At 37.7% G+C, this 24,595-nt stretch overlaps 1 protein-coding gene across 2 annotated transcripts in view; it reads left to right on the top strand.

Annotated features, from left to right (window-relative positions):
• Nucleotides 1-24,595, top strand: part of grk4 (G protein-coupled receptor kinase 4) — a 40,115-nt gene that overhangs the window by 1,165 nt on the left and 14,355 nt on the right. For both annotated transcript variants that reach the window (XM_087804106.1, XM_087804114.1), the window contains exons 2-5: nt 16,099-16,194; nt 19,215-19,327; nt 21,876-21,953; nt 22,710-22,810. In XM_087804106.1, coding sequence (XP_087660232.1) covers nt 16,099-16,194; nt 19,215-19,327; nt 21,876-21,953; nt 22,710-22,810 — 388 coding nt within the window. The remainder of the gene's footprint in view (nt 1-16,098; nt 16,195-19,214; nt 19,328-21,875; nt 21,954-22,709; nt 22,811-24,595) is intronic.

Here is a 24,595-nt window from a genome sequence, read left to right as displayed (position 1 = left end):
GAGCGTTAGACACAGGAAATGACATGGGCGGCACAATATGCATTTGTGTTTCGCTAGCCTTCAGAGCAGATGTACAAAATACAAAGAAAAACCGCCACTTACTTAGTTTTGTTTATCTTGTGTTGGTGCAAAATAACTTCGTCTATTCCTCTCCAAAGTTTATTGACAGTCAATCGATAACAATTGAATAGAACGTTTTATAACTTTTTTGATTTGGAAAAGGCTTTACATGCATTTTTAGAGAAGCTCAACATGATTTGAAAAGGGAAACTTTTTCCTTTAGTTCTTCATCATAAAAAAAGTTTTTTTTTATCCACACTGTACTAGTGTATACCTCTTGAAAACTGCAGCAGCCAGATTCAAAATCCAAGATTCCAAAGTTACAAGACTTTCTGAACACTTGTTGTCCACAATATCCTGTTTAAAATGTATTTCTTTGGTATCTCTAAGTAATGTAGAGGAATGGTTTTATATTTTGGTCAACGTGATGCGAAACATCTGCCAAGTCAAGATAAAAGAACGAGAAGTATTCTGGTTATTTAAAGCGAAGTTTTTGTCCATCCCCACAGATGGTTAGTATAGTCCAAAAAAGGGGTTTTCTGAGAAAGATAAACTTGTTAACTCCTCCTGTTAATTTTTTTTCTTTTTCTTCTCAAAATGTCAGTCCAGTCTTATTTGACTTGTGTACTTCAGCTCCGACGCATATGTTTGCACCTGTCTCTTGCTGATGTTGGTTGTCAACAGTACCGAAGGGATCCTTGTAGGTGTTAAATGTCATCTACCTTTCTCTTTCTTTACTTAACCTCTCTCACACCGGTCGTCTCACGAACTTGGTGAATAAACTTGAAGTGTTTGGGGCGACGCTTTTGTCAAACATTTGACGGAAGTCGCGACTCCCACTCACAGAAAAAAAAAGTCCCCTTGTGCAAGGTTTCCAACTTGATGCTCAGGATATTAATGCTGTTTACAGAAACCTGATCAGGCAAAGGGCTGGAATTGCACCGATGGTAACTCAAGTAAACGCAATGAGTCCATTATTATCCAAGTATTTTTATCCATGGTATCTCTCAAACACTCATTTTTTACCTCATACTTTTAAATATTAAAGGAAAAAGTACTCGTAAAGACCACTTTTGGGAAAAAAAGAATGATTAAAGTATAGTTTTGCCCTGTACTCTTGCATACAACGATTATATTATTATTCTATTAACTACCGGGTCAACGTTTTGTAGTTTTAAAGTCGCCTTAAAACGGATGAGATTGAAATGACGGATATTTTTACGATCTTTTCTCAAGAGCTTATGTCTACTACTTTATTTTCTCACCGTCGCTGCTGAAAGTGAATGTTGATAAGTGACATGCATAGCTGGGTGTGGCGAGTGCAACCACGGTGAACTCGAACGGTCCGGACTAAAGTTGAGTCGCGTGTCTCGAACACGTTCATGACGCTGAAATGACGCCGCGACCATGCGAGCGGCTGGACACGTCCCTCGGGGACGATAATTTGGAACAGGTGGAACTTGTTTTGTGGTTTTGTTCAGACAAAGCAGAACTTTTATGAAGGTTATAAAATCTAATCTCTGATTTGATAGAACTGAGCAAACCAAACAAACATCAGCTGTATTCTGTCCTTTAGTCAGCGTCAGGATTTCATTGTCCTTTTAGCTTCAGAGACGACTCCTGCCGTCTAGTGGCCGGAAGTTGAATTGCAACACCAAAATGAACAAACAACGTGAATATTTGCATGTTAATAAATTTTTTTTTTCTAAACTCTTTAAAAATGAAACCATGAAAAAACTATGAATTGAAAGCTTCCCAAAAAACGAATATAACCATTATTCCTTTTAAAATCAAACCAAATCAGGTAGGGCTTGATAATTAATTTCATTTTAAAAGATACAATTGCCATTTTATTCATTTTACAAAAACTGCAATTTAAGTTTTATTTTAATTTATAATAAATGTGTTTCCAAGCGTCACGTGACTCACGAGCAGTGCTTGTCACAGCCGAGCAGAACGATCGCAGAGCGACGTAAACACACGTGTTCACCCGTCGATCAATGGTGTCGTGACCGACGGAAGCTGACAAAGAGGAGCAGTAACCGTGCGGCTAAAATGCAAGCGACGCCTCAACCTCATTGAAGGGAGAGTGCCTGCATTCACAACTGAACCCTTCAACCTCCTTATGGACGAGACGACGCGCGGAAATACAGTAGAGATGACGCGCGAACAAAGCGTCTAGTATGATAATGGAAGCACAGATGAGTTAAAAAAAACAAACACTTTTTTGAGCACCAGCTACATCCTGACATCAGAACGTACTTTACTTCAGTGCTGTGCATGTACTACGTAGGCGAGTGGCATGTGACAGTACAATAATTGTTGCACACACACACACACACACACAAGTCTTTTACTAAATTACACTCAATCATTTTGTTCTACAGAAGATGCACTTAAAGATGACAGAGTTACAAGAGCGACTCAGCGAAAAGAGGAAGCTTGAAAAGAAAAGGCAGACGCCAATGACGCAGTGTTTGCGTTTTAGTTTGCTCTGCACTAAATTTCGTGTGATTTATTACGGACTGATCGATGTTTGCAACACTTTTTAGCCTGTTTTAGTAGGAGTTTTTTAAAGTATTTGCAGTGAATGTTTACAAGTTTTATATTATGTTTGTTTATGACTGTAATTGAAATAATGGTGTAAGAAAATATTGCTATAACAATATATTGCAATGCCCCCACCCCCCCAATACTATATCGATATCTGATAGCACTGTATTGGTATTTAAAAAAAAGGAAAAGTTTTTTGTGAATACTTTTTTTTATTAAAAGTTATTTTATGGTTTATATTGTGATGATGTGTGATAAAAGACATTAATTCGATTTATTTTTACATTTTAATGAACACTCATATTTACAGCATTTATTATTTGTGGTAAACCTCTAGTCGTCAACATTCGTTATTTCATTCGTGCAAAAGCAAAAACAGTACATTTTTAAAGCTGAAGTTTGTACCCATTTTGGCATCAACACAAAGTAAGACGGTGGCGGCGTCGATAAGATACCATGTGATCTGCAGTATGAAATCTGGGCGTGTGGACCAGCATGTTTCCTCCACAAAAGTCAATGATATTTCTCTACATCTGACTGTAACTCGTGTGCATCCAATTCGGTTAATGTAAAGCGTGTAATGGTACTGAATGTCGACTATGCTACGGTGTTTTTTGTACAATTAAATTCTTAGAAAGAAACAAGGGATCGTTGTTCCTACAATATCTCAATATATCGTCACACATGTATCGTGAGGCGTATCGTATCTCCAGATTCTTGCCAATACAATTCCTACTAAATAACCATTTTTATTTCGATATATGCTTAATTTGTCTTTTCTCTTATGGATTTATCACTATCTTAAATCAATAAGAAATACATTTTATCTAATAATTATTGGTTGTATAAAAAAAGGAAATGTAAAAAGACATTTAAAAATAATCCCAATACAAAGGAAAATAATCACTTTTTTTGTTTTTCATTGTCGGCCCTTAATTATATACTAAATATCAATATTAGTGCTGTGTATTGGAAATAATCTGGCGATCAGTACATGCGACGATACGATGCTTGCGATATATTGCGATATTGTAGGAACAACGATGTATTGATTCTCTAACTTTTTCTGGCTTTTACAACAAAGAAATAAGTAAAATACTTTCTCTAATCAAATTTGAAAGTGATTGTCGGAAAGTGCTTCTCAAACTATTAACAAAAAATATAAACTTGCATTAACGGCCTCAAACAACTTGGAACAACATATCAAGCATCTGTCAGTGTTTTTTTTCTTTTTAATTTAAACTTAAAGCCAAAATAAGTCCCGATATATATGAAGTTAACAGTAAAAGTGGTGCATTTAACCAAATTTACTTTCCAATAAATGGTAAATACTGCTATGATCAGAACTTTTGATTGTATTTTTTAATTATTTTATATCCCCGGCTTGACTGCCTCCTGATTGTACTGTGTGTATCGATTGTTCAGTCCAGTACAGTCAACTAGCATAACAGCCTTAACAGAGATATTGTATTCACAAAACGTACAGATAACGTTGTTTATATTAACTGTTATTTTATGTTATATTATTAACTGTGTTTCTGTTCTTAAAACTTAACCTACTGCTAGGTTAAAAGCATTTCACATTTTTATTCTTCCTAATGTTGACAAAGTGTTGGGATTATTTTGTTGAGAAATGCCTCAACAAGAGGGTATGTTTGGAGAAAAGTACAGTATTTTATAGCGTGTTTGTAGCAGGAGCTACACCCTGTTTTGATGTGCTGCTGTACACGTTTCCAGGCGTAGAATACCATATTTCTACATTTATATTGAACGGTATGACTATGGAATTCCTTAAAATCCTTGATATTGGATATTTCCCCAATGATCAAAAATCCAGTGTTTCAAACTATTATATTTGATCGATCATGAGGAACTACTTTATACAAATACTATTTTCAGTTACTTTAAATAAAACCACAATGTCATAGTCATTTGTTTTGAGTTCAAAACCCAAATGTAAGCGATTTAATAGTTTATTCTTCGTGTTTAATGATCATTGATAAATGATCCACAATATTTTTAAATGTTTATTTAGGCTAAAGTGTGTCACCAATTACTACACACTACTTTTCAGCTATTGCGGTGAAATAAGATTTTTGAGTAATTGTCTTGCGTCACGAGCAGATGCCGATAACCTGTCTCTTCTCTCGGGCCTTCCTTGGTTTGTCCTTAAAGGTCCACATGTGAGCCTCTGATGGACTCATTTCTCAGCGTGTCTTCTAGTCTTCGTCTTTGCTTCCCGTCCTTCGCTCTTCAAGGGATATCTTCTCTTCTTCACCCTTGCGACGGATCACTCCGTGTCACCACCTTCAATTCCACTCGACAGATATCGTCAACTGTCGCCGGAGTCCTCTCTGCTCTTCGTCCAAATCTCCAGCCGCCCGCCGAAGCTCCCGGCAGCAGATCCTGTCCGACCACTTGTGTGGGTTTTCTGCCTGTGACGTGAGCCAGCGTAGCTTTATTAGTTTGTGGTCACTGCCAGACTTACACTTGTTGTCATCACTCTGGGGTGTTTCCACCAGCTGAGCTCTATAAAACACGTTGCTTTGTGACGGTCCCTTGATGTGGAACTAATTTTACAGTCATTACACCCACAATCAGGCAGTGTGCTTGAGAACCAGTGTGTTGCATACACATGGCACTAGCAGTGGTGGTTACTGGGACATTCATTAGTACAACATCTTGGCAGGCGACACGAGGGATGAAAAAGCTTCTTTTTTTTTGTTGTAGATCACGTGCACATTGTTTTGGCTGCCTTCATAAAATTTCTGAAGGGTCTCATGATAGGCCGTCCAGTTTGATTGTCACTCATGACATAAGAGTTTGATGAACATCTGACAGTCCATTTATATGCAGCATCATTTTGAATTTCCTCAATGGACTGTGGAGGTTTTTTTAAAAAAAAAAAAACATTTTTATAACTGTTTCTTGTTGCATTCTTAACTAAATTTGTTAACTAAACACGAAACACTCTTAACTGAATGCTTATCACTTCAAAGAACAAATTAACACGAATGGGCTTTTTTTATAACGACTGCAAATTGTAGAATGTTTTATTGTTATTGAGTGGGTGATCAATAAAAACAATACTTTGTTGTTAAGTTGCAAGATAAAAGCTGAGCTTGAAAACTGGTATTGGCTCCAAAAATAACGACCGTTCCACCCATATATTCAGTGCCTCAAAGCATCTTAAAAATGTGTTTTTGAGATTTAAAATGGCTTAAAATCATATACTGATGTGGAAAAACTGCATTTTTCACACAGATTCTCTACAAGAAAGGAAGGCTTTTCTTCCTTGCCGACTTCTATCTTTATTTGTATTTCCTTTTTAAATGTCTTTTACTAACTGGGGCAGAGGTTAAGGCATAAAAACCTCTTTACTAAAAACTTGTGCTGCGTGTTCGTCCAGATTCTATAAGGCTTATGTTGGAGCTTTCGCCTATTGGACCGACCTTTTGTCCTTTTTAAGGAAGACGAGTCAAACGTATTTCAGAGGAAAGACATTTCAGATATATTGTGTGCCGGTAATGTTTCGTCACAAATGCAATGATACAAAGATATTCTGGGGATTGTATAATCATTTACTACTGGCACTGAGTTGTATTTCTTTTCAAGGCAATACAAGCAACTTGTTTTTGAGAATGGTAGTAATTGTTTGACCTCATTTGGACTCGTGGTAAGATATTAAAGTGAGATTGTTGAATGAATGAAGTGTAAGATTGCTAAGATTTATTAAGGGATCTTGCTAGTGACGTCTTCTTCAAACACACAGACAAGACTCTTCATAATTCAAACTTCTATGGTTAATCACGATTAATAATTTCATCTATTATGACAGACGTTTGACTTTGGGATTTTATTGTCGCCAAGTCCAGAGGTCGTCAATGTTCTCGTTGTGTTTAGGGCTAAAGTGTCGATTTTTATAAGATGCATTCTAAGAAAAACAGATTGACATTATACGTAGTACACGTCATTTTTTTTCCAGCCGTTTCCATAAAGTCTTGATCATGCGATTCAACCGCTGGGTACAACAATTTGGCACTTAAAGGCAAAACATGTTTTGATACATGATGCCACCGAGGCATTTCTGTCACTGCCTCCAAAGAACTTCAGTTCGGTACACAGCCCCAGTTGTGTTATGGACAAGTGTTCTTTTGTTAGCCATCCCTTTGGGCAGCGGATACAAATCGGTTGTTTCTTTTAACTCTAGTGCAATAACTTGAGTTGTGTGCACTAGGAAAAAAAAAAGATGACTTCTTGGAGTACACCACAAAGAAACTGCTAACCTGTCGACCAATCACACAAATATACATTCTAACAGTGGTGATGAGGAGAACGTTTCGAGTGTGTACTTTCATAAATAAACCGGCTACTGAGTCAAACCGTGCATTTTCTCTCTAAGAGTTCAGCAACACAAGCATCTCGTAGCGTAACGATACATAAACGTATTGAACATTGTGTTATTGAATGTAAAGGATTATGACAATATACGTGTGAGTGTAGCTGTAGTGTTTCTCTATCTCAAATCACCCTGTTCATTGTTATTTTGACGTAACATCGGTTATATCGAACTGATATTCACTCACCTTGAATCTTTAGACAAGTCACATGGACACTGAGTTCTTCATCAGATAGGCCTTTTGTTCTTTCAAATCAGTTTTTTTTTTTTTCAGTCACCATTCACACAGTAGGTTTTTTTTACTCGCCAACATCACTCATTGTGATCTACTGGAACCTGTTTTTCTGAGTAGGGCTGTGTATTGGCAAGAACCTGGCGATACGATACGCGTCACGATACAACGAGATATTGCGATACTGTAGTAAAAACAATTTATTGTTTCTTTTAAAGATGCAACACTTTTTCTGGCTTTTACAGCAAATAGATGAGTAAATACTTTCTCTTATCAAATGTGAAAGTGTTTGTAGGAAAGTGCTTTTAAAAGTATTAACAAAACATGTAAACTTACATTAACAATAAACAAAGAAGGGCGTAAACATCTTAAACAACCTGGAGCATCATGCAATATCCAGTATCTGTCAGTGTTTCTTTTTTTTTTACTTTGGTCTCATTTTGGCTTTTAAACGGAGTCCAAACATCATCTTTAAAAGCTGATGTTTGACATTTGAAATAAAATTTTACTTGAATTAAAAGTTTTTATTAATTATTTTCTTATTTTTTTTAATCATTTGATCTGTGATTAACACGATTTTAAAAAGAGAGAGAAAGAAAGTAAGTTAGTAAAGCATTTAACAATGTTATGACTTAACTAAACTTGTTAAATGTATTTTTTTTTTGTCATCATTGATCGTCCCAAAGTTTGTGGAATTTAAATGTAGTGCTTTCACGCACACAGAACTCTGGAGCCGTCAGCATTTATTCAACCGCTATTAAACACAAACTCTCCATTTATTGAAGTGAGGTAGATTCCAAAGATGAAGTCGACGTTAACACTAACAAGAACGTTTGTTATTGAAGAGATTATAAGAGGAAAAAGCCTACATTGAAAGGTGCAAAACATCTGTCAATGTGTGGTATGTAATGATATAAGGATCATTTAGCACAGGGGTCGGCAACATGTACCACTCAAAGAGCCATTTGGACCTGTTTCCTACAGGAAAGAAAACACTGGGAGCCACAAAACCCTTATTGATTTTTAAAGTTAAATGTAATTCCAAATAATGTTCAATTTCTTTTTTTTCCTTTATACTATATTTAAACAAACTATAAATAAAACCATTATTTAGTGATCGTTCACCCAAAATTCCAACTTTACTCATTTTCTACTGATGTTGTCTAAAAGTTTTATTATAAGTATCATTTTAGAGTAAACCCTTTCTTTTTAGAGTTATAGACAAGCGTGTTTGTTCATTTTAATGTAGTGACTGCATTCTCAAAATTCTGGGCACATGTGCACCTGATCCGGGTGCACTCTGTAGCCCTGTTATAGCAAAACCACGTTTTAATCCTCATGAAGTTCAGTTGTGGAGTTGTTGGTTATTTTCTTTCTTTATATTGAGTCCGAGCGGAATAGTTCATGGCCGATTCTTTTTATGGACATTTTATTTTTCCTTCTTCGACCTCAAACTTGAATTGAGAAAAGAAAAAAGATGGGCGAGAAAAATATGTCTCCTTATCTGGAGTAGGGGCTCAAGTAAAATTTAGTTCCTGCTCTACCGGATTCCAGAGAGTTTGCGCTCTCAAATTTGATCATTTGATCCATAAGTAGATTACCTTGTTTAAACATCCAGCCTGTCCTTTTCAAAAGAGACACGAGACTTTTTGCAGCTAATGTTTTCCTTATCCAGGCGGTTCAGCCAATCAGACACTGTTCACAAGAGCCACTGGAAAAGCTGAAGGCCATTCATTCATCAGGGATAAACTCTGTTTTGCCAGCATGTGTATTTGCGCTCCTATTACAATGGTACTAAACTAAGTCCTAGCTGGACTAATTTCCTACTGTTTAAGCCGTTTATTCTGGCGTGGGCAGATCTTGTCATCGGCATGACTTCCACTGTTGTGGAATTAATCTTTTCCTGCGTTGACGAGCACGATTTCATGAAATGAGAATATGTGTTTCCAAGGTTGGTGACATAATGGCGACCCCCAACAGGCTCCTCACCATTTGGCCAAAACTGCATTTGCATCGGTTCAAAGTGGACATCAATACAAACTTAACTTAATTCTGTGTTTTCAAAATAATCAATGAACTGAAGCTACCTTTAATGACATCTTCCTGTAGCTGTTATCCTAAGTGGGTCAAATGTAGATTTGAAGGATTTTGTTGTCTTTTTTTTAAGGTATAAACTCCATTAAGTAACAAGGAGCCAGTTGATGCTAAAGGTCTGCCACCTTATCTTAAACCAAAACCCAACCTATAAAGGGTATGTTGTTTCACAGTTAAACAATAAAATAAAGGAAATAAATCCAGGAATGTTCCTGGTTTAAGCTTGTAACTAAACACTCCCATTATCTGTTGCGTAAACACACTTTGATCACAAAACAAATGGACTTGACTTTTTCGACACTGCTATTTCCCCCCCCCCTCAATGCTGTATTGTTGCTGTTATGTTGACATCTTCTGAAGCATAAAGAAAAAAAACCTTTGGTATGCCCTAGTTCTAAGAACCTGTTTTGTATTGAACTTTCAGTGCGTCAGCAGTTTTGTTCAGGAACTTTGTTGACATTCACGCCGCATGAATCAGCTGCAGCTCGCACCGTTCGAAAAATACTCGTCTGCAATTTGCCCATCGATTTTTCAAGATTGCAGGAGAAAAATTACTGCAATTTTGCAGAATAAGGGAAAAAAAATGCAATTTTCATTTCACAAAGGTTGCGATTTGATTTAATTTTGTTTTCCGTCTGTCATGTAGTCACGTGACTTAGGAGCAGCACCGGCTGAGAAACAAAAGATCCGCTTTAACCCGTTGGTCAATGACGTCGACGGAAGCTTAAGAGCAGCAGTACGTGACAACCGTGTGGATAAAATGCTACCAGTGTCTCAACAACAGGTCGTTTCGGCGTCATAACTCCAACCTCTTCATGACCACAGCTTTAAACAACACGCGTAGCGATTGGATTTGACCGCAAACTGCAGGATCTACATCAAAACGAAAGGAGCATCTGCAGAAGAAGTCAAAATAATGAGGAATATTTGGACAAATGCAACGACTAACTACAGCATAGCAAAGTACAATGGTTCTTACACGGACTGAAAATATGAAGGGTCCATCTGAAAGGATTGCTGAGCAGAATAGTGTGGAGCGACATGTGAAACGTACCTTGAAAGAATTGACTCGGATAATCACTTCTATTATAACAAGTCTGAGAAATGCCACTACTTCGCTAAAGAACAATTCAAGGCCAGCATTGACGTGGATGGGAAACTATCTTTAATGGCGGAAGTCTATACACTTACTTTTGGCCTCATCCAGGAGGAGCAGTGACCCTATTTATCTACAATACCATCAAGTATGAGACTTTATAAAGTATGTCCAAAGATCTTTTATGACAGAGAAAATAAACAGAATCTTGGAGGAAATATGAATTTCCGACAACTTTAAAATCACGGGTGTTACACAATGGCATGTACTAGAAAAGGATGTCGAACATTCGGCAACAGTTAATGTCTTCAAGAAAAAGTAAAAAAAAAATCCAACCATTGACCGGTACAGAATGATACATGATGGCTGATAAAGGTCAGAGAAGCTAATCAGACACGGTGTTAAGACGGCACAAGAGGATAACAAAAGAACGTTCTGTAACTAAACAATGAGTTGAGCCTGAGAAACCTGAGACGGTTGTACGTAGCAGGATGTTGCATAATGTCATCAACAATATTCATTTGTAACACACGAACAATTGTCTAATATGATGATGGCAGCTCGGATCAAGGAAATAACCAGACTAAAGTGTTTTTCAACACGTTAACAACCTGATATCGGTTCGTAAATTTGTGTGCGCCGTTTGCGTGTGTGTGTGTGTGTGGGCGTGCACTATAGCTAATTACATACTTTTTCTAAATACTGTGATTAAATATGCGATTGATTTATTTATTGCATTTCTCTCTGATTGTTAAGATGACGTTATTAAGACTTTTTTAAGATAATCGCAATTTGATTATTTTCAATAATCTTTCACTCCTAAGCACTAGTTCTAGTTCTTTAATTGTATCGTTGTATACATGTTTAGTAGTATTTTTGTTTAAGCTGTAACATGAAAATATGTTTTGTGTCTTGAAAGATAAGGTAGTGTTTTTATTCTGGTGATACCTTTTATTACTGTGTTGTGTGGGTTTGATGAACTAGTACGTTTATAACTGTTTGATAGTTGTTGTAGTAACACAAGGAAGAGGGGGATGAAAGACTGGTGGAGGTACCATGGAATGATAACAGCAGAGGAGGATCTATGAACACCTCAAATTAAAAGTAGAGCGAGGGAATAAAGATTTACAATCATGTTATGGGTTACAAAGCTATATATAAAGTATATGTAAGCATAATTGGGTTTAAAACGTTGAAGTATAGGCTTGTGTATTTGCAGAAATCATTTTTGACATTGAACGCTGAAAAAAAAGTATTTGTACTACTGTTTTCTTTGAAGCGTTCAAATTCAACAAAACCAACTTTGTGGAAGATGTACTGAAACAAAAATTTAGTTTGGTTGCGTAATTCCAACAGTGAGTCAACTCTTTAGCGAATCAATAACAAAACCTAGGGCACGCGGTACCACATAATTTCCATATCAGTTTTTTTTTATTTTTAATCTTATCGGTTTCACGCTATTTGACTATATAAGACTCTATAATGTTAAAAAAGGGGTAAAAGCATGAGCCCTTCAAAGTATGGTTGCAGAAATTAATTAAAGATGAGAAGGACAATGGTTTGGTCAAAATGGAACATTTTCATTGAACATTTGCATAATCAGTGCAGTTAACCATCATTATCATCTATAATATTTACAGGAACCATATCCTCGACGAGGTGTGATGCGTTCGTTATCTCGACTCCTTGCTAGCTTTATTTCTCTTAAGCAGACCCTTTAGCAAATGCATCTTGAATTGATGTCGGACTGCTACTTGCAGATTGAGCGTTGGATCTGCAGGGTACTCTGTAACTCCTGGTACTTTCAAACGTGTTTTCTGCTAAGGCGGTGAAGCAAAGTTAGCTAGAGTTGCCACCGCCGTCTACCGCTTTAGTGCGATAGCATTTGCAAAAGTGAGCGCTTTGGTCCTCGTCCGACCTTAATACCTTCTAGAACACAGTTTTGTTATTGGTTCCTCTGAGGCGACAACGTATGCTTTAAGCGCGCCATTCTAGGATCAAAACTTTCCTGTGCAGACGCCGTGCTGTTGGTGTGCACCAGTGAAATGGGTCTGAAATACTTTCCCACGACGCACGTTCCAGACAGTGTTTGGGTTCACCGGTATTTGAAAAATTCATATGACGAAAATAAGTGTACAACACACAATTTAACAAAACCTATGTAAATAATTTTACTTTCAAACAACGTGGTGTGAAGTTTTCAAACCAAGTGGTCGTAATCGCCTGTTTTTCAGGTGTTTCTCTAGGAAACTTCTGCTTCTCGTGTGTATTTGACAAAGTACTGGTCATTGGTGTTTTGTGCATCTTTTTCTGTGCTTTTTGCATCGCGACGGACAACTTGCTGCCGCTTGTGAGTCAGACTTTCTGCCGTGCAACTGATAATCCCAGGCAGCCTCGGCATATGTCCGGCAGATGGAAGAGTGTCGCTTCACATGTGACATTGTGAAATTAACCTCAAGACGTAAGGGCTTCAGACAGCTGAGAGTCCTCGTGAGAATGTGTTAATGATTCAGTGTTTTGGAAAAAAAATTGTGTTTGTACCACCATTCATTAATCATCATGTTACATAGGGCTGAACGATCAATCGCATTTGTGATATAATCGAGATTAAAAGGGGCTTTAATAAAGCAAAGATTGCAATTTTATTTAAGTTCAAGTGACAGCCTGAAAATCATATAAAGATAATAATATTGTCTTGTATAAATATTGACCTTCAAAACTAAAAGCTGTGCTATAAGTTGTGTTTTTTTACAATTGTAATTAAAGTAACTATATAAACATTCTGTTCATTTCAATGTATGCTTCGTTTGCCTAATCTTAAAAATAGCTTTCTAACTTCATCTTGACGTTCACAATGAAATGCATTTTATTGTACGGTGAATTATTCTTTGCATTAGAGGGAAGAATGCAGATTAAAAAGAATGTTGAAAAAATTATCACAATATTGAGGAAAATAATCGCAATAGAGCCCTAATTTTAAATTAATTTCCTCATTTTTCTTTTGTCAGAATTTAAAGAAAAAGGTCTGTTTAATGGTTTTAAAAATATAAATGAATTCAGTTTATTTCATTTTTAACTAACCGTTAAATTATCTTAATTAACTGTTTTTAAAAAAACAAATTAACATTCTGACTTCGACGCGCAATAAAAATTGATTTATTCAAGATTTTAATCTAAAATTTAATTTCAAGTTTGCAACTCTGCTCGGGCCTTTGACTAACTGCAACAAAGGAGGCGTAGTCGTGGGGTGATGCCGATTTCCCACCCTCGACAAATAAAGTCAAATGAAACTAATATAATTTGAGATAATTTTGTTTAAGTTATAGGTTAGGTTAGGTAGAACTTTATTGATCCCCAGGAGGTCTCCTTTGGGAAATTGTTTATATTATAATAATATTATATTATTACTTGCCAAGATTGTGTATAATTCTAGGAGTCCATGATACAAGTAGGGCTCTTTAAAGTCAATATTTTTATCTTCAAAGTGAAGTTGAAACGCAACTACTAATATAATTGGTAAAATCAAATTATGAACCGTATTAAATTACGTGAATGTTTCTGTAATTGCTGGAAATCTATGTAGGGTCTTTTAGGATCTCAATAAATACAGTTGTTCATGCAAGCTCGATCATTTGAATCGGATATTAGGTTAACTGCGTTCTAAGGAGGAATTGGACATCTACGGCAGACAAAATTAAATCATGGCCATAGAGATAGTTTGGCCTTTTACTGACTGTACTGCAGGGTCGTACAGTCATGGCAGCCACCGGAGAGAGTGGGAGAGCGGTCGACGGGGAAACGGCTGGGATCAGAGGTCGGCTCGTTGCGAAGCCAGACTGTGCCATCGTAATCTCAGGGACCTTCTTATCTGAGGAGAGTCTTTTTCGAGGCGACAGAATTTCTCATGACTCGTTCACCGGCTGCGAAAAAAAAAAAAAAGGATCTGGAAGATCCAGTGTGATGATCTCAGCGTTGGCTTGCTGTGAAAACTGCCGTGAAGTCAGTGTTTATGGAGGGTTCTGTTCTTCTGGAGAGCAGAACCAAAGTAAAATAAATACTCGCTCCATCCTGTCTGCATTAAGAGCCTGCACACATGGCTTTGACGTCAGACTGACATTAAACAGGGCGGGGAGGCCTTGTTAGCGAGCGCACGTGCACACGCTCTTCTTAAACACAAGCCCAGTTTGTCCTTGTCCGTTCTCCAGGATCTCGACTTTAGTCCAAATAACTGCTGATTTTGCACTATTTAGAAACCTTGCACGATTGACTCCCTCGTTGTCATGAATGATTTGGTGTACGGCGATGAATAAAAGCTTAAATTAGGTTTTTGTGAGCAAGAGAAACAGAAATGTTGTATTTTGTAGTTTGGCTTTTTGAATGATTGATTCAAAATTGTTAGACATGTAAAATATCAATGATATTTCTTTTTATTTCTTGATATTTTCTTCCTTGTTGGTAGACCTGGGTATAATCATGTTGGTTTTTCTTTTTATACTCATGAAATTGCCATCGAAAAATAGTATCATTAAGTAACTAGTATTAAATTAATGGTACCGGTACTGTTGAAAATCCTTAATCGATGCGGAGCCCTAGTCGGCCAATTAAAGAAAAAAAAAGATGAATGATGTAATATTTCTTTGGCTAAAAAAGATTAAAAAGTGTTACTGACTTGCTTAACCAAGGCTTTTCAAACTTGAAAGCCTCTCAAATACCATTAGCTGGGGCAGGGTTTACTAATATTTCTTATTAACTATTATGAACTATGACTATACCTGATAAATCCTGCCTTCAAAAAGCCATTTATTTTGTTCTTATAGGTTTACATCTGTAGCTTCATACATGCAACCTAATCATGCAAACAAAAATGACCGACATCTGCTTTGGGTAAAGATTATTATGTAGTTGTGTAACAGAAAAAGTTCAAGTTCTTGAATGCGACTTGCGAGTATGAAGAGCTGGAACATATTTGATTGAATGTGAATTCCTTGAAACTATTTCTACCAGGTATCTGGACCAATAGTTGATATCGGTGCATCCCTAGTTATAGTTGATACTGAACTGTTTTATTGCGATTAAGTTATTGTTTGAATACAGTTAAATTGTTTAATTCAGTTGTAGAATATTGGATTGCTGTTGACGATGGTCGGATTGACGAGTGAAAATTGTTACATTTTTACTTATTGGTTGACGGATGTGAAGAACAAGATGTGATTGAAATGAATTATTCACTTGTAATTCTGTGTAAATATCGCTCTAGTCCGTTTCCTTTTTTCACGACGCCCTCCCCACTTCCTACCCCCCCCAACGCCCACTGCAGGTTTGCTGAAATGAGTATCTCTGTATAAACTATTGACCCGGGATCCCTTAAGGGCGTGTACACGTCTCGGATTTCTCACCCGGCGTCGTCCGATCCGGACAATGGATTCAACTCCGTCGCCCGAGTGTGTGTACTGTGATCTTTTAAAGTTGACATTCTTCCCCACATGTCGCAACACATGAGGGCGAGCGATGAGACGAGCCAGCTGGCCCGCGACACTTTACACAGCAATGTCAACACGCCGACACGAGCGCGCCCGCTCTCGGCTCAATGTCCACCCTTAGGTTAGCCCCGCGTGCGGCGTTTCCAAAACGACGTTTCTGACGTTCGTCTGTGCTTTTTTTCAGGTGGAGGTGGGAAGAGGAACGGTCGCAGCAAGAAATGGAAGGAGATGCTCAAACTTCCCCACATCAGCCAGTGCGAGGAGCTGCGCCGCAATGTTGGTAAGAGAACGGGCAACTGTTTTTTTTTCGCGTGCGAGCAGAAAGATAAAGTGCCATGCTGTGTGTCGGGGTGGGTCCAACTGCTGTAGGAAGTTTAGATTGGACTTCCTTCCTGTTGCTACCCGTCTCCACCCGTCGTCGTGAGCAAAGGGGTCAGGAAACTGTTTGCGCTTAAGTGTCTTGAGTTTGACTCGAGAAAATCTGTTTGCACAGGCCTTTAAAACAATCTTCCACGGCAAATCAGTATTCCCTCCTGTTCCAAACGTCCAGGTTTATCATTAGTGTGTGTGTGTGTGTGTGTGGGTGTCTTTGGTGTGTAATAGTGCGTCAGAGCTTTCTCTGCCAGAGATTGCTGCGCCACCCTCCCCCACATTCTCTTCCTCCTGACTTTCAATCTCTTTACCTCCCCCTCCCACTATCTATTTTCTTCACTTCTCCGTCTTTGTAGCAACACACAAAAGGGAGAAATAATGAGGAGCTGGTTTAACTTTACACACTGGATTCAAGGGTTGCATCGGAATGAAGGCCAAAGTTTAATAACGTGTAATGCTTTGACGCAATAGTGACTAAAGAATGCCAGAAACACTATTATTAACGTTATCATTGACCAGGCTTGGTTTTTAAGGCTAAACTTCCTTGTAATAAGACCTTTTGTGAGCATTTTATGTACCTCAAATCTAAGTTAAATCGAATGTTAACCTCTCTATAGGAAAAACCTTTTGCGTAACCTCGGTCGGTTTAAAGGCTGGTGGACAAAACCACTTTCAGGTCAGAGTTCTTGGCCGTAAAGGTCCTACTGGTTCAAGTGAATTCTCTTAAAATCTAGGTCACCGTTTCACATGCATCTAAACTTCAATTCCCTTCGTAATAATATAGCTATTTTCCAGAAAGCCAACTGTAAATGTCTTTGGAAATCGTTTTTTAAAATTAACTTTAAATAAACTTTATGATAAGTGGCATCTACCGGAGAGGAAATCATCATTTTGCATAGTTTCTTATAAAAGCGTTCACCATGTTTCTCCATTGATTCAGAAAGGTTGTATATACACAGAGCGTCAGTGTGGACGGAGGAGGTTCTGAAATGACCAGTGTAGCTCGGAGCGCCTGTGAGGAAAATTTGATTTATTCTTGGAAGTTGTCTCGGAGCTGTCTTCATGTCATCGTTTTCATCCATTGCATCCTCCTTTTTTCCTCTGCGCACAAATGTTTGCATGTTTTTGTGAGCTCCCGGGATTATTTTTTTGGTCAACCTACAGTCGGCCGGTGTTAAAGTGTTCTGGGACCCGATCCAAACTTGGTGGAAAAATGGCTCAAACTGAATATGTTGAAGGGCTCAAAACGATAAAGCAAAGTGCTTCAGCAACTATTTTTTCTTTTCAATCTATAGCAGTCACAGGATCTACAAACATTTACAGAGTTTTAAAAACTTTAATGCTGTGAAAAGTCCGAATTATAGATAAAACGCTTTCGTACCGAGTCACTCCATATGAAAATATTATTATGGCGATAGATAGGATGGTGATGGAGTGAATAACCTTGTGCATATACCGTCAAAATAAACCCTTGAGAACTTGGTCGTGACACCAGTGAAGGCGAATATAGCTGAGGGGCATCGGGCAGCGAATGAGAGGATGTGTTTCCAGAGCGGAGGGAGCTGGTGGGTGTTACACATCATCAGGAGCCCACATCTAATCTCACCTTCTTCTATCGGTTTTTAGTGCTCATTGCAACCACCTTGAATCCTCCCTTTGAACTCTCGCTCACTTCCACTGGCCTTTGTGTCTTATTTACTTCCTCCATCATGTCCCCCAAAAATGGCTCCATATAGAATACTCGCTTGCATACTCGCATTAACAATCACGGTGTCTGGATACTAAGTTTACGTAAATGTTGGCGACTAAAAGAGTTATAGTCTCTCTTAAAGTACCTGAAACGAAAACGGAAATGTTTTTTTTCTTTTTTTCTTACACTACCACAGATCTGAAACTTGTTATCATAGATTCAGTTTCTTTTTATCATTTTTATTATTAATTGTTACATGTGGTAACGGATATTAATAAAAACATGTCTTGTTAATAAAAATACATATTTAAAATCTGTTTTTATCCTTGTTGTATCCAATGGTATAGAAGATATTTCTCATTTATTTAGTGTCTGCAAAACATTGCAATATATTGATATTTGACTGCAGTGTATAGATTAGAAACGAAAAATGTATTTTTGCTTTCAAAATCACATTTTATTCATCGCATTGGTTCAATATGGTTTACAGATCAATAAAGTTTGTTATTTGAGATTTCTTTTTTATGCCGTTTAGGATGTTTGTTCATTTTGTGTTGCAATTTAAGCCTCTGGCCGCTAGATGGCGGCAGTCATTACGTCCTCTTAGCTCAAGAACCATTAAAAAAAAACAAGAACCTGTAGATGGAGAGAATATAGTCGACTCCAGCTGCTTTTAAAGTTGATATTTGGACCTATTTTGGTTTCAAAACAAATGAAATGAGACTTCGTCAGGAGTCATGTGGTCTGTAAATTCTCTACCAGTGTCAAGTACTCGACAATACTACAAATATATCCTTGTTCCTACAGTATCACAATATAGCGTATCATTGTCCTTGTGTAGTGAAGCGTATTATATAGTATCGCCAAATTATAAACAGTAACCCCCCAAGAATGACGACCATAATCGCTATGAAAATATTGACGCATGTTAAACCAAATAACCAAAGTATGATTTAGCTTTTTGTTTTGAAATACGAACCAGAATTGATTCAAAATCAACGTTTAAATGTATTTTCCTTTAAAATGTGAATAACCGGTGTAGAGAAGAACTGACTGGGAAACATCTGTCATCAGGACTGATGGAGCAAATGTCTTCTATCGCAGCATTACCAGGTGTCGAAAAACTGAGCCGCTGAACCAATGAGTAGGTGTTTGTGATTCACAGTGCAAACTCTAACCTGCCCTGTTCTCTCTCTCTTTCTCCCTCCCTCTCTCTCTCCCTCTCTCTCTCTCCTCAGAGCGCGACTACACCAGCCTCTGCGAGAAGCAGCCGATTGGTCGGCTCTTATTCCGTCAGTACTGTGACACCCGGCCGGAGCTGAAACGTTGCATCGAGTTTATGGACGCCGTGGTAAGCTGATAAACCGGCGAGTTACTCAAAGACCCCCACGTCTTTCATCTTCCTCTGACCCGAACCTGACCCCGTCGTCGGTAATCGATGCACATCACAGGAAGAGGGAGGGAGGGAGGGATGGAGGGCAGGAGGGAGGGAGTCACGACATCTGTCTTCTGGGCAATAACAGTGGGTGGAGTCGCTGTAGGAGGTGCAGATAGTTGCATAGACAGACTCCCCTTCGCCCCACCCTCCTTCCTCCATGAGATCAAGCCCACGTCAGCGGCAGGTCCCCCGGGTAAGAAAGCAAACACAGCTTGTGTCTTGGCCCCTGGAGGAAGGTGCGCATGGAAAACCAGGATAATCATACCTCTTAAAAAAATCACCGACATTTGGCTCGGGCTCCTTTTGAGCATGTAAACAGAGCCGAGGTTGTTGGTAACATGGAGTCGAACCTGAGCACGGCCTTGTTTCACTTGGATACAAGCGAGAGGGAGGGCGGACAAACTCCAGGTGACCTCTGCGCTGACACACGTCAACTTGTCAGAAAGTTATCTGTTTGAACTCTTGGATCAGTCATGTTAGGAGCTGGAAATATGCAGGAATTCCATCGTGTCACTTGACAAATCACCCAGCCTAGCAGCTACCAAACATTTGCTTTTTTTGCCCCGCCCTCGTCTTGGCTTTGTACTCCGGTTGAAACTTGCAAAAAAAAAAAACGCTTGACTTCAGTGTTTCTATAAAATGCAATGTTAAACCACCGTGCTTCATTCAAATATGTCCCTGAAATATGGAGGAAATCATGTTTTATGCTGCTTTATTTACCTTCAAACATGCTACGAATTCTGTTTTTTTTAAATGGCAATGCAATTTTTTTCATGACCAAAAAACTTGACTCACTGACTTACAAACACACACGTCATCACCCTCTCTCTTAACCCCTAATCTCAGTGGATGTTGTCGGTACACATTCTAGGGAAACTACGCAATCCCTGATGGCCTGTCTCGATTCCTCATAAACCTATGTCAAAGTTTATCTAATCTAATTTGGACAAAGTTTGTTGGTGGTGTAGTACATCATCTGAGAAACTGGTGGTTCATTTGTGCATGTGCGCTGCTACACAACTTTATATACTGTATATAGCCAACAATGTAATGTCTCAAAACTAGGGGTGTAAGAAAATATCGATATAACGATATCGCAATATTTTTATTCACGATACTGTATCGAAGCGGTTAACTTTGAAAGTTTCTCTCGTAATAGCAATAATAAACTTTGTTAGTTAGTGTTAATGTTGACTACATCATTGGAATCTGCCTCAATCTAATAAATGGAGAGTCTGTGTTTAATATTAGTTAAATAAAGGCTGAAAGAGTTCTGTGTGTGTGACGTCAGCACTGAATTTAAATTCCACAAACCTCAGGATGATCAATGATGACACAAAATACATTCAACAAGTTTAGTTTAGTCATAACACTTGAGTTTTGCTAACTTAATTTTAAATTAATTATTAATTAAATGAATCACAGATCAAATTATTATACTTGATTTATTGTTTACAAATAATTAACTGAATTAAAGCAAAATGTTATTTCAAAGGTTAAATGTCTATTCAACACCTGAGTTTGGATTCATTTTGGCTTTAAAACGGGAGTTAAAAGTTGATAAATTAAACAGACAGATACTGGATATTACATGTTGTTTGAGATGTTAATGCACTTAATTCTTTATTGTTAATGTAATTTTATGTTTTGTTAATACTTTTAAAAGCACTTTCCTACAAACACTTTCACATTTGATTAGAGAAAGTATTTACTTATTTATTGGCTGTAAAAGAAAGTGTTGTATCTTTAAAAGAAACAATATATTGTTGTTACTAGAGTATCTCAATATATGTAGTTGTATCATAATGCGTATCGCCAGATTCTTGCCAATACACAGCCCTACTCAAAACACGCATTTCATGAAAGATGAAGGGGAAAACTAATAATCCAGATGACTATTCAGGCGTGCTAGGGAAAGGTTTAAATTGGCCAGCATGTCAGTTGAAAGGAAAACATGCAGTTGTTAGTTTGTGTCGAGCAACGTAACCAGGATTCTTCCTGCAACACATGGTTGTTCTTTAAAGCTCCTGGTATATCGCAAGCCAAATCATCTTGTGATTTATTTTTTCATCAAATTGTTGTAAATATTATAAGAAAAAACTTCCTGATTTGTTTGATTAAATGTACCCTGACTCATATATTAGTTTCCCTCTTTATCTTCCATAAAACTGATTTTTGGAAACTAGAAAAGACATTCAAAGGACAAAGTTGTATTTTTAAATGCTAAGCTCATCCCAAAATGAATGTTGGATTCCTGGACTGTGCACTGAAACTAATATACTGTACTTTTGTCAGAAATATTTTGGCATAGAAATATGACATACCAGCTATTGCACATTCAGATACTGATCGTACAGATTTTCTGTATCGTGCATCGATGAATAACTCTTACTTAAGGAACAAAGATGCCATTTATCCGCTGAAGTAGCCTCGCTTCCTTACGCCTCTGCTCCTCCGACAGGCCATGTACCAGCTCGCACCTGATGAGAAGAGGAGGGACTGTGGACTGAATGTTTTAGACACATACTTCAACAATGGGGTGAGATCACGTGGACTTTTTTTTCTTTATATCAACGTTTAATTGTCTTTAATACTTGTCTAAATAATTAAATAAATCGGAAAAAGAAACAAGATCCAGCAGATCCATACGAAATTCTTAAAAGTCATACTATTTATGAAACTAATGATAATTCAAACGGAATTGGGTAACCAGCCAACAACAACATGACTAAATGGCAGAAAGCAGTTTCATGCAAGTACTTTTAAAATCGGCACGGTTGGGTGTCAAGGAGCGTTTTTCAATGAACTTGGAAAGTCTTATTTTATGTCAAAGTAAACATTTAGGTTGGTGTGTATCTAAATTGTCCAGTTTTTCTTTTTTTCTTATAACAATTTTGGTTAATTGTTGAGTTAGTATAACATTTTATTCCAAACTGTATCCAAAAGTCTTGAATAATCTTCACTTCAGCTATAGTAAACTTGTATAACCGTGTGTGTTAATGTTTGTGTGTGTATTTACTGTACTATGAAAGTATACAATTTAAAAATAAATGTATTTATAATTTAATTAAGGTCATTTTAAAATAAATATTTTGGGGAAACAAATGCAAATGAATTCATCAAAAATAAGTTTTAATTAAAAGTCAATAGCATAGTAATAATGTGGTTTAAAAAAAATAAAAAATAAAGTAGATGAATTAAAAAATGGGATATGCAAGTTAAGGAGGAGTCATTTTTCAAAAAAAAGATCTCCTATGATACCTTTTTGACCTTCTGTCACTCTTGACCCCACCAGTCGGCGGCCCATCTCCCCGACATTCCCCAGGATGTGATGGCTGGGTGCCGGGAGCGTCTGGAGCAGAGTCCATGTAAGGAGCTCTTCAATGACTGCACCAAGTAAGTTCCTTTTAATGTCTCCTCTTCTTAAACGCTTTCGGCCCGGTTGATGTGGATCGTCCTCGGCTCAGTTTAAGATCTTTTTAAAAAATCCATTTGAAAATGAACAAGGGATTTTGTGCGCTGTCGTGACGATGAGGCAGCTGGCGACTACTTGATGCCACAGAGACCACCACATGAACTTTAACGTAACATTAAAAAAAGGAAAAACGAGCAAGAACGTTGGCAAGAGAAGAAAAGCCACCTCAGTGTTCCCCGCACAAATATAAATTAAGAAACACTGCAGGTGTTTGCTTCATCTGGCTCACAGTGCAGGAAAGAAAACAGGACATGGATTGTAAATCTCATCGTACCTCGTATAGCATGATATTGCGTCGCGTCAACATCACCCTTTCGGCTCATCGCCACTCGGTAAACCTAATTTGCATCAGCCTGACCAAGTTTTTTCTTTAAAGTTGAACTTTGATTTTGGGTGTCAAATTAAGTCTTACCAAGGGCCAAATCTTGGACACAGTCACGTGTCACAGCCCAAACTTAATTCATTGAACAATAGGTTTTGAAATGTATTTTCATAATTGGGAAACGCAAACCAATAATGGATTAACAAAGTCAGTAGTATAAGTCATATACTGATGGAAAATAATACATTCTTGATGAGGAAGAAAGCAGGTTGGACGTAATACTTAATAAAAAATGAATTAAAAGAAAAAGTAAAATGTTACAGGACATGATGGGTAGAAAGAGATTGGAGACAATCACATGATGCATCTCTGTAGTTCAATTTTGGACCTTTCTTCTTCTTTTTTTTAATCGCGACCTCAAATTCTGCATAAAATGAGTTGACAGGCCGGATTTCGCTCCCGGCCATTGAGTTTGACACACACGACCTTAAGAGTGTTGTCAATACGTCAATTAATTCCCACTTGATGTTGCGCAGCTTGTTTCGTCCATGCCAGGGCTCAACCTTTAACATGAATCCTTATTGCTCGCTGCCCCTGAATTAAAACTTGCTGAAAGACACACAAGTGTCTTTTGATTGTAGGTAACACTTGTTAGAATAAAAGGGAAGTACAATTTAAAAAAAAAAAAAAAAAAGAAGTGGAGATGAAGGGCATGTTCAACTGTAACAACTCACAACAATCGGAAGGAAGTCATTTTGTAGAACACCCCCCAGCCTGACCCAGAACAGCCTCCAATTTGACCCAAAAACAGAAATGCAATTTTTTTTTGTCTTAGGCAGTCCGGGAATGGAACTTACAAAGTGCTAACTAGCAGTGTAGAACCACGTATGATAAGGTCCAGTGAGAAAAATTATGTCATCATGACAGAGTCTGAGATGATAACGATGATCAGGATGCTTTGAGTCTCGTTTGAACCTCGTAAAGATTCTTCCTCCACACAGTGGCTTTGTCGCGAGCTTGTTACCTTTTTTTCCATTTCTGAAAATGTCGGAATGTGAAGCAACTTAAATCTGTTTCAAACTTTCTGGTTTCACAGATGTTTGGAAAAGACAAGGGGAGCGTTTGAATCACGTCTTCTGGGAAAACTGGAATCTGATGGAATGAATTAAGGGGGGCGGGGGGGTTCTCAAGCGCTGCTCATGTTTTGGACTTGTGGTCGAGAGTGAAAAGTGTGTCGTATTCCTGTGTCGGAAGAATGAAGAAAATGTTAAAAGAAGGGAAGTTGATGTTTGTCTCAACCATTACTTGATCGTACATTTTTTTTTTTGATGTGTTCAAGAGCATGGAATGGAGTAACAAAGTGTATTTAAATTATTCTTTTTTT

Source organism: Callionymus lyra, chromosome 1 (genome assembly GCF_982586985.1).
Source record: "Callionymus lyra chromosome 1, fCalLyr1.hap1.1, whole genome shotgun sequence".
Lineage (NCBI taxonomy): Eukaryota > Metazoa > Chordata > Actinopteri > Syngnathiformes > Callionymidae > Callionymus > Callionymus lyra.
Note: the sequence above shows the minus strand (reverse complement) of the source record. Positions and strands in the feature narration are given on the sequence as shown.